The 11,275-nt window shown below is 47.5% G+C and overlaps 1 protein-coding gene across 1 annotated transcript in view; it reads left to right on the forward strand.

The window, feature by feature from the left end:
* Positions 1–464: 464 nt before the first annotated feature.
* Positions 465–11,275, forward strand: part of Henmt1 (HEN methyltransferase 1) — a 12,334-nt gene continuing 1,523 nt past the window's right edge. The window contains exons 1-6 of the mRNA XM_048363598.1: positions 465–523; positions 1,773–1,901; positions 3,776–3,888; positions 4,686–4,820; positions 9,180–9,359; positions 10,545–10,722. Of these exons, the coding sequence (XP_048219555.1) occupies positions 497–523; positions 1,773–1,901; positions 3,776–3,888; positions 4,686–4,820; positions 9,180–9,359; positions 10,545–10,722 (762 nt within the window). The 5' untranslated portion in view covers positions 465–496. The remainder of the gene's footprint in view (positions 524–1,772; positions 1,902–3,775; positions 3,889–4,685; positions 4,821–9,179; positions 9,360–10,544; positions 10,723–11,275) is intronic.

Genomic DNA, 11,275 nt, shown 5'->3' on the forward strand with positions numbered 1-11,275 from the left:
AGTTCCTCCGCCCCGCCCCCTAGGCTCCGCCCCGCCCCTAAGCTCCTCCGCCCCGCCCCCTCCGCTCCGCCTCGAAGCTCCTCAGCCCCCTCCGCCCCGCCCCTCAGTCCCTCCGCGCAGCCCCGCCCCCTCCGCCCCGCCCCGCCCCTAAGCTCCTCGGCCCCGCCCCCTCCGCTCCGCCTCGAAGCTCCTCAGCCCCCTCCGCCCCGCCCCTCAGTCCCTCCGCGCAGCCCCGCCCCCTCCGCCCCGCCCCGCCCCTAAGCTCCTCGGCCCCGCCCCCTCCGCTCCGCCTCTAAGCTCCTCAGCCCCTCCGCCCCGCCCCTCCGTTCCTCCGCCCCGCCCCCTAGGCTCCGCCCCGCCCCTTATGCCCCGCCCCTTATGCCCCGCCCCCTTCGCCTCCTCTAGGCTCCTCCTGGTTAACACGAGAGTCCGACACTTAGAGCTGAGTGGCTGCTGACCGATCAGCGGTTCTGTCCCAACCCAGCCCGGAAGCAGAATGGAAATGGGAGAGAAGAACATTCTGGTAAATGCCACCCTTCCTCTCTACCTGTAATGAGGGGGGGGGGGGCGGGATTATGACGGCAGTGTACCGCGAGGAGAACACAAGCAAAATGAACCTCATGTAGACCCCAGTTTTCTAGGATCTTGAACTGAAAGAGGTGACTGCATGCACGAGGCATCCATATGGGGGTGTATCCAAAGTAATAGTTACTCCTGCCCCCCCCTAAAAAACCCCACCATCTGAGGTGATTGTGCAAATGTGTGTGTTGGTACTGGGGCTTGTGGTCAGAGCCTCAAATTCTTGCTTGCTTTTTCCACTCTGCCACTGGAGCCGCAGTTTCACCTGCTTCTGGGTGGTTAAGTACAGTTAAGAGTCTTTGAGATTTGTTTGCCTGGGCTGGCTTTGAACCAGGAGCCTCAGCTTTCAGCCTCCAGAGTCGGTGGGATTACAGGTGTGAGCCATTAGCATCTAGTTTACCTGGAGAGTTTTAACTGCGGCGTGTGTTTAAGGAGGTCTTGAGTGACGCCCAACAATTTTCATTTGTATGAAGTTTCCAGGTGAAGTTGCCACCGGTTTGGGGCCCACACCGGAGATGCTCGGGGTGTAGATCCTTGCTATTCAATGGGTGCTTGTGGCACTTGAAATGGGCCGAGAGCAACTGAGGACAGAACTGAGCGTGAATGTCACCAATTTCATGTAAAGCTAGCGCACTGGGCTGGAGGCACAGCTCATGGGTGGAGTGTTTGCCTATCATGTCTGAGGCTCTGTGTTGGGTTGCCAGCACAGAATAAGAGTGGCGTGTGTGGAGTGTGCTTGTCCGGCTGGGGACCGCAAGCAAAGCAAGAGCTGTACCACGAACCTGTACCCCCAACCCAACCCAACAGTGTTACTGTAGATACCAAGCTACTCCACTATATTGTGGGTGTGTAGAACCGGCATTGGCAGCTTTATGGATTGACCTCGTCAACCCTCTTCTTGGGGAGAGTCTGTTCAAGGAAGGGTTGCCCTGACTTAATCGAGGGCGGTTGTAAGAGCGTGGCAGAAGGGCTTGCCAACCTGGGTATGCACGACAAAGGCAGCTGGGGCATAGAACGTGGAGCACAGTGTGAGTGGCCGGACGGCTAAGAGGAAGTGTGAAGGACAGGAGGCTCCGTCTGCTGAAGGCGGAGAAGGGCTTGGGTAGGAGGAGCAGAGGCTAGCGGCGTAGGAAGCATAAGGACCATGGAGAAAGGACACCGCTACCTAGTGATTCTTCTTCTTATACTTTCAGTGCAATAGTGTGGTGGCTCATGATTTTGAAGAAGTTTGCCCAGAGAGGGTGATCAAGTTTAAGCCTCCACTGTACAAGCAACGATACCAGTTTGTTAGAGATTTAGTGGATCGTCATAGACCCAAGAAGGTAGGTATCTTGATTTCCAGACATTTAAATACTAAGTTGGTCTACCAAGTGGTTTGTCAACACTAGGAAGGAGTCAAGAGAGATTCTCTTTCTTCTCCTTCCTTTTGCTGGAGACTCAACTCAGGGCTTTGGCATGCTAGACAAGTGCTAAACCAGTTACACAACCCTGGTCCAAAGAGACTAGATACTAGGTCTGGTTATGCTGCCTAGGCTAATCTGAAACTCCTGCCTCAGCCTCCTAAGCACAGGCAGGTATGCCCCCGAGGAAAACAAGGCTTGGCCAGTATCTCCACATGTCTTGAATTAAGCATAGTAGCCATGAGTTCAGCTTAGTCAAGGGGAAGGGTGTGTGTGCACACGCCTTCACACTGGTCCTGGAGCTTGAACTCAGGGCCTGGGCTTATTTTTGCTCAAGGCTCGTGCTCTACCACTTGAGCCAGAGCCCCAGTTCTTGATTTTTTGGTGCTTAATTGTACATAGGTGTCTTAGAGACTTGTTTGCCCAGGCTTTGGTCTGCCTCCTCAGAAGTCAGCCTCCTGAGTAGCTTGGATTGCAGATAGGAGCCACCGGCACTGGTGATTTTTTTTTTTTTTTTTTGAGATAGTGTCTGGCTATATTGTCCAGGCTGGTCTTGAACTTCTGGGCTCCAGGGACCATGCAGTTTCATCCTCTTGAGGAACTAGGAGTACAGGTACATGCCACTGGGAGGGATTCCTATGGAGAAGCCGTATTTGCACCCACTCAGGACAGGTCACAGCTGAGAGGCATAGAACGAGGACAAAAGCTTCATTAAGGGAAAATACGGTGGAGGGGATTTTGCTCCCACTCTTCAGAAGCAGCAGATCGCCATCCAAATGCTAGGAGAGAAGCTTGACGTCACCATTGCCGTGCCTACGCGCAAAGAGAAGCTTACTTTGTGCAATTGGATGCGAGTGATCTTGTGGAGTCCACATTTCTAGAGTTTAACGAGGACAAACTGGTATTTTGGCCTCAGTTGTCGTGATTATTTGTCAATTAGAGAAGTGGCCAAGATGGGTCACCCTTGCAGTCACCACCACGTAGGAGGCTGAGGCAGGGAGAGGGAGCCGCCGAGCGTGGGACTGGCCTGGACAACACATAGCACAGAGAAACGAAGGCCCAAGCTTTGGTAATGGCCCCAGGGGTGTGCTCATCAACTTCGGGGGAAGTCGTGACTCCACGCATAGATAAACGTGTATACCTAGTTACTATCCTTATGGATTTACTCTTCTGGCTGTACACCCGATGTTTGTAAGATGAACTTCTAGGTGTCTTTTTCTTCCCTATGATGAAAACTCGGGTAAGATTCTCGTGTATGTGTGGGCTGCGCCTGTCTGTGCATGCACACACCAGGATGCAGATGTTGGAGTCTGCGCCATTACGCACCTCTGTGCTCACATCCGTGATGGCCTTTCTGGTTGCTCAGAGGTTATTTGAGAATGTCATATGGTTTGCTGTGATTGTTTTATCAAATAAATGAAATGAGTCTCTGTGAAAAACATGTGAAAGCAATGTGGTCAGAGCATCACTTGCTGAAATATGGTCCCGAGAATATTTAAGACTCCAGATTGTGATTCTCTATGAGCATGTCCCCATCTTTCTCCCTTTCTCATTCATCCAATCAATAATACCAATAATTTCAGAATAGGAATAGCTCTTTTTATTTTGACTATTGTCACCTACTACACTCAGGCTTAAAAGTCTCAGGTAAATGTGCTTTTTGTGTACACTATACTACTATATAATAGTTCTATTGTGGTTTACTATTGCTACACAGTCTCTCACCTCCCCAGTGTTTTTGTCCATACTTTTGTGGCTTCAAGTGTCCTTGAAATGACATTCTGTCTTATCTACAGGTTGCAGATCTGGGATGTGGTGATACTGAACTCCTAAGGCTGCTAAAAATCTACCCATGCATTCAACTGCTTGTTGGGGTAGATATCGATGTGGAAAAATTACAGACTAATGGGTAATACTTAGTGATTGACGTGGCTGTGGTTTGTTTTGCGAATGCGTGTTGGTTTTAAGTGTGATCCCCACAGTGGTGGCGGTGGTGGTGGGCGTGGGTTTATAAAGCAAGGCTACTCCATTGGCTCCTTCACTTCACTAATTCCCTTTCCACTTCTCTCATATATCACATTTCCACAGATTATTTTGAGAATATTTTTTCCTAAAGATCACAGCTGAAAATCACTGATGCCAAGGGAGGTAGAAGACCAGATATTCAAATGAGAACAATAAATAGCTAATATTCAGGATCTTGTTCTCATTGTCCAGTAAGAGGAAGTTGCCCTAGGACCTAATGTTGAGCTTGTGAAGATGAGGTAAATAGCCCGGGCAGATTTACATCACTATAGGTAGCAAGTGATTACAGAGATCCTGAGTTCTGTAGCTGGTGAGAATTTTTTTCTTTTTTCTTCACTTTTTTGGTGCTGGTCCTGGGGCTTAGACTCAGGACATGAGCACTGTCCTGGAGCTTTTTTGTTCAAGGTTAGCCATTTGAGCCACAGCTCCATTTCCATTTTTTGTTTTTGGTGTTTAATTGGAGATTAGGAGTCTCAGACTTTTCTGCTGGGGCTGGCTTCAAACCTAGATCCTTAGATCTCAGCTAGGATTACAGGCCTGAGCCACCGATGTTCAGCTGCTTTTTATTTTTATAGTGCTGGGGACCAAACCCAGAGGAGCCACAGCCCCAGCCCCTGCCCGAGAACTTCTAAGTAGCTTGTGTTGAGGATGTTTCTCATGTGTGCAGTCATTCCTTTGCAGACATCACTTATCTCCCTACTTGGGAGAATTTGTAAAGCCCCGGGATCTAGACCTGACCGTCACCCTGTACCATGGCTCTGTTGTGGAGAGAGACTCTCGTTTGCTCGGATTTGACTTGATAACATGCATCGAACTGTAAGTTTTCAACTGGAGTCACAACAAGGAAGACTTAGCTTTAATAATGTTAGTACCCTACATATGTATTGTGGTCACTGCAAAGGGTATTGAGCTCCTCCTCAGCGCATCCCACTGCGGGCGCTTCCTGCTTGAGCGTCTTAGCAACGTGCCTTTTCATCTTCATAGTCCTGGTGTTGTCTGCGCTCCTGTTATTGCTGGCTTGAGTCTGCTCTCTGCTCCCATGGTGAGCAGGCAGGCAGTGTCGGCCGAGGGTCACTGAGCCATGTGCGTGTCTTGTTCTTATCCCTGTTTACCTAGATTGAGCACCACCAAGGCTGCTTGTCTGATTTTATTATATTTATTAAAATGGTAGCAAATATGTTTTGCAACTCCAGTTCTCCTTCTACAGTTATATATTATCCCTTGGCATTTTACTGCCAGTAATGATCCTCCCATAAAAGGAACTCAGGAATTCCTTTATTTTATTTTTTTATTTGCGGCTTGGACTCAGGGCCTGAGCACTGTCCCTGGCATCTTTTTGCTCAAGGCTAGCACTCTGCCACTTGAGCCACAGCGCCACCTCTGGCCATTTTATATATATATGTGGTGCTGAGGAATCGAACCCAGGGCTTCATGGATATGAGATGAGCACTCTTGCCACTAGGCCATATTCCCAGCTCAGGAATTCCTTTATTTTTTGAGTGGCAGGGAAGGAAGGGTCCTCCCATGTAACCTAGGTTGGCCTTAAACTCATTATCCTCTTTTGTTAGTCATCTTCCTGCCCTGAGTGCTGGGATTGTAGATGGGTGCCATTATAACAGGCAGGTGCTACATCTCCTGACCACACATACACACACACACACACACACACAGTTTGTGATTTATTACTGCAGTTATTTTCTTGTTCATTGTCTCAGGCTTTCTCACTGAGGAGGCCTCTCAAATTGATGACTTTGTGATAACGTCTTATTTGTAAGCACTTATTTTCTAACATGACAAAATGTTCAAGGCTCCTCTCCTATGAATCCTTTCCCAGCCCTGGAACCAATTACTCCACAAAGAAGTTGTGTAGTTTATATGGGACTAGTGTTTACTCACAAGATTTGTGCTTCACCATCACTTTTGTGTGCCAGTCCTTGGGCATGATCTCAAGGCCTGGGCATTATCCCAAGGTAGTTAATTGGAGATAAAAGACTCATAGACCTTTCTGCTCAGGCTGGTTTTGAACCATGATACTCAGATCTCAGTTTCCTTAGAAGCTAGACTTACTGGTGTGAGCCACTGGCACCTAGCTTAATACCATCTTTTAATATTAACAAGCCCCCTTTGAGATGGGCTTGCTTAAGGGTATATTCAGGTTGATTTCTAATGTTTAGGAATGTGAACTGTTTTCCTCCTGAGTAGAGAGTTTAACACACACACACACACACACACACACACACACACACACACACACACACAGCTTTTTGGTTACCTGGCACATTTTAGGTACCTAAATAAGGTTGGATATTAGTTATAGGAAGCACAGGAAGATGAGAGGAACAGTGAATGAAGTTAGAATGGCACTGGGCTGGTGGTGCAGCTTAAATGGAAGAGTACTTGTTTAACAAGTATGAGGACCTCAGTTCAAACCTCAGGTCTGCCTCCCCCTCCCCCAAGTGGCAACTAGTATTTTGGCTTCACCATTTATCCTTAAATATATCCAGTTCATTTTCAAAACCAGTGCTGGAGATTGAACCTATAGCTTGGGTATGCTAAGCAAATGCTCCTTCCTTAGCATAATACTAATCCTGGCTCCTCCTATTTTCTAATGCATCGTGAAGCAGCCACTTACTGTAGTAGAATTCTGTCATGCTCTGGCCACATGTATTAGTGAGACTTTTCCCTTGCTGTGACAAATACCAAGAGACAATTTAAAGGAGGAAAGATTGGATTCGGGGATTTTGGTTCATGGCCAGCTTGCTCTATTGCTGTATTGCTGTGGGCTGGTGGCAAGGCAGAACTTCACCTCTGAGAGTCACTTCATGGTGATCAGGAAGCAGAGAGAGGGACAAGAAGGAGCCAGGGCCAATCTGCCCTTCAGGGACACAACAACTGCCCACCTACTTCCTTCCTCCCAGTAGGCCTCACCTTGGTACAGTTTCCAAGACTGCCACCCACTGGCTGGAGACTTGGGTCTCAACAGATGAGCCGATGCGGGACGTTTCACAGGAAACTACCACTTCAGGTTTCAATATGTAGTCTTAGCATGGGGAGCGCAAAGAAGCCAAGCAGGGCAAGAGGACTCCAGAGACTCCGAGAGATGGCCGCTGGGAGGGGGCTGGGCTGAGGAGAGGAACAGCTCATCCGTTCACCTGTAGGCTGCGTCCTGGATCTGGTGGAAGGATTGTGATTCATCTGCTCATCACAGGCCTGGGAACCGGGGCCCTGTAGTGCTAAGGGTGTCTTTATGGTAAAGGAAGGAGATTGGTTCCTTCTACCTTCTTCTATACAGCTCTTGGTTTTCTGGAAATTCTGGAAATTCGTTTGAAGCTCAAGCTTTTTGGAACAATTTTGTCAGTGTCTATGACTTGTGCTTTTTTGTTTGCTTGTTTGTTTTGCTTTTGTTTTAGGGCACATTGACTAGATAGAATATTAGCAGTATTTTCCAGATCCTTTTTCTGATAATGCTTATAGTAACAAATTTATAATAGTTGCAGAATTGGAAAAGGAACTCTCCTGCTCATTACTTAGATTCGCCAGTCGCCTTCCTTTGATCACATTTACTTAAGTCTTTTCTTCACTTTCTGTATGTATTTTTCTTTTGAAAGTATCTTTCTTTGAAAGTAAGTTGAAGACAGTGTTCTTTTTATCTCTACCTACCTGTATACTTATATGTGCTGAACACATTTTCTAAAACAAATGCCTTCTCTTCCATGACCAGATTACTAATGTATAGTCCATACTAAAAATTCATCACTTGTTCTAGTAATGTGTTTTTTATAGTATTTTTTTTTGCCAGTCCTGGGCCTTGGACTCAGGGCCTGAGCACTGTCCCTGGCTTCTTTTTGCTCAAGGCTAGCACTCTGCCACTTGAGTCACAGCGCCACTTCTGGCCATTTTCTGTATATGTGGTGCTGAGGAATCGAACCCAGGGCTTCATGTATACGAGGCAAGCGCTCTTGCCACTAGGCTATATCCCCAGCCCCTTTTATAGTTATTTAAAAAAATTTAATGACAGTTTAGACCAGCCCAGGATCACACAGTATTCTTAGTTACTATGTTTGCTGGGTATCTTTAATCTGAACAGGTTTTCTCTGTTTTTCTGCTTCATTTTCCCCGAGTACTGTAGCCCCTCGTCCATCTTTTATTTCTTTTAATTTTTTTATTGTGGAGGTGATGTGGGGGTGACAGTTACACAGTTCAGGCAATGTGTACATTTCTTTGAACAGCGTCACACCTTTCCCTCATTTCCTCCCAGTTTTTTCCTTCCCTTCTCCCTCCTCCCCAAGTTGTGTAGTTCATTTCCAAAACAGTGTCTAGTGAGTACCAGTGCTGGGTGAGTTCACCCTGTGTCCTACTGTTTCTGTGCTTCCCTCCCCCTCATCTTTTCTTTCTGAAGAGTACATGCGAATGATTTTTTTAGAAGGTCTCTCCATCCGGGCTTGACTGTCACTTCATTATTGGATCGAGGACCTGCACATTCATTCGTTCGTTTATGTTTTGTGATGGTACTGGGGGCTGAACTCCGGCCTTGGTGCTGTCCCTGAGCTTTTGCTCCAGGCTGGTGCTTCACTGCTCGAGACACAGCTCAATGCTGGCTGTTTGGGAGGTAGTTGGAAATAAGGGGCTCCTATCATAGGCGTTCCTGCCCAGGCTGGCTTCCGTAAGCCGTGCCCAGCATATTTATTTTTGATGCTGAGGATTGAGCACAGTGCTTTGGGCTTGTGTAGCATGTGTTCTACCAACCTGCACCCCATGGAGTGCATTTTTGGTAAGAATACTATAGGAACAATGTTTTATTCTTGGTGCATTTTATCAAGGAGGTTCAAGCTCGGATACCTTTTTAAGGAGTTCTGACAGTGAATTTTTTAGAGCACAGCAAAGGACCTTAGTGTTGGTTAAGAGAGCATCGAGGGCAGAGTTGGAGGTGGGCAGGCAAGGATTAGAATATGTGTATGTATGTGTGTGTGTATATATACATATATATGAGAATATATATTATATATAATTGCTATGGGTCATGGCAGTAGTATGTTCAAAGAAGGGAGAAATCAACCTGAGATGGGAATTGTTTTTGCTAAATCAAGTAGGAATGGATTCAACTAGGAATTTGCTAAATCATTTACTTTCAAGTGAAGCTATATTAACTATATCTTTCCCTGTTCACCATTTTAGAATAGAGCATTTGGACTCAGAGGACCTGGCCAGGTTTCCTGAGGTGGTGTTTGGGTACCTCTCTCCAGCCATGCTCGTCATCAGCACCCCGAACTCCGAATTCAACCCCCTGTTTCCCACAGTCACCCTGAGAGACGCAGATCATAAGTTCGAGTGGAGCCGAGTGGAGTTCCAGACCTGGTTTGTTCCCAAGGGCTTTGCTTGCTTGTTGGGAATCCTTGTGGAGTTGACAGCTTAAGCAGCAAACCTTCATCTGTATATCTTACCTCAATGATTGCTTCCTTGAATAGAATTCCACGCTTGAACTGGCCATGTAAAGAGATCGTAAGGGAACCCCCGCATTTGGGCAGCTGTGGAAAGGGGGTGGGACTTGCTGGGTGCTGTTTAGATTGGAGGCATGTGTAGCGCAGGGGTGCCTGGGTGGTTCCTTGGGCTTGCTCCCATTTGGGAGAGGTGGGGAGGGCTGCAGCCTTTGTGGACTCCTCGTCTACCCCTCTGCCCCGCCTGCCCCTTAACTGTTTTTCCATACTCTTGTGATGTCTTGGAACTGGTTCTGGGTTACTGCCTCTGCTTCCCACAGAAGCCGGCAACCCCTGCTGCTGCTGCGGTATTATGTAGTGCTCTAAGAATGTGGAAGGTAGAAGATTTGTTACTTTTCTGGAACATTAGTTATGTAGTTCGTCTGTGTCGATAGTGGGGCGTAAACTCAGGACCTGAGTGCTGTCCCTTAGCTCTCTGCTCAAGACTGGTCCTCTACTTCATGGAGTCACAACTCCACTCCTGGAGTTTTGCTGGCTAGTTGGAGATAAGAGTTTTATGGACTTTCTGGCCCAGGCTGACTGTGCACCGAGGTCCTTAGATCATAACCTCCCTGAGTAGCTTGCATGACAGGTGGGAGCCACCGGTGCTTGGCTTTTGTTTTCTTAAGACAGGATTTGGCTGTGTGGCCCAGGCTGTCCTTGAACTCAATCCCTGATCCTTCTGCCTAATCCTCCCTCATGCTTGGGTTACAGACATGTACCACCACATCTGAATTAGAACTGTTATTTTCTGTGTCTTCTACTGACTGGATTTTATTTAATGCTTTTTTAATTACTTAAAAATAGCTCTGTGGAACTGGGAATATGACCTAGTGGGAGAGTGCTCACCTTGTATACATGAAGCCCTGGGTTCGATTCCTCAGCATCACATATATAGAAAAAAGCCAGAAGTGGCGCTGTGGCTCAAGTGGTAGAGTGCTAGCCTTGAGCAAAAAAGAAGCCAGGGAGAATGCTCAGGCCCTGAGTTCAAGCCTCAAGACTGGAAACAAACAACAACAAAGTAGCCCTGTGTTGAGAATCTTTTTCCCTGTTACTTTGTTTTCAGGGCTTTACGTGTGGCCAATCGCTATAACTACTGTGTGGAGTTCACTGGGGTGGGGGAGCCTCCGGTGGGAGCAGAGCATGTCGGGTACTGCACCCAGATAGGTGTCTTCCAGAAAACCAGCGGGAAGGCTCCGGAAGCCTGTGCTTCAGAGCAGCGCGAACGGCACGTTTACAAAGTGGTGAGGACTGAGCTTTCTTTGTGAGCAAGTACATTGGTTGGGATGGTGAATTTTTAAAAATTAGGTAAGAATCTCCAAGATGAATGTCAATGACCTTATTCTGAGTCTAGAAAAATCCTGAAGGCCTGTGACTACTGGTAGAGTTGTTGTCTGTTGCATCCTTAGCGACTTCTGGCAGCGTGGCTTTTTTTTTTTTTTTTTTTTTGACTAGCCATGGGGCTTGAACTCAGGGCCTGGTGCTGTCCCTGAACTCTTTCGCTCAAGGCTGGCGCTCTACCTCTTTGAGCCACAGGGCCACTTGTGGTTTTGTCATTGAGTCTCACAGGGACTTTCCTGCCCGGCTGGCTTTGAGTTGCAATCCTGAGGTCTCAGCCTCCTGGGCTGAGAAGCTGGCACCCAGCTTCATTTTAAAAAACACAATACTAGGATTTGAATGCTGGATCTCCTGCTTGCCAGGCAGGTGCTCTACCACTCGAGCCATGTCGCCGCTCCTTTTTGCTCGGGTTAGTTTTGAGGCTTTCCCCCGGCCAGCCTGGACCACAGCCTTGCTGTT

This window comes from Perognathus longimembris, chromosome 15 (assembly GCF_023159225.1).
Source record: "Perognathus longimembris pacificus isolate PPM17 chromosome 15, ASM2315922v1, whole genome shotgun sequence".
Taxonomy (NCBI): domain Eukaryota; kingdom Metazoa; phylum Chordata; class Mammalia; order Rodentia; family Heteromyidae; genus Perognathus; species Perognathus longimembris.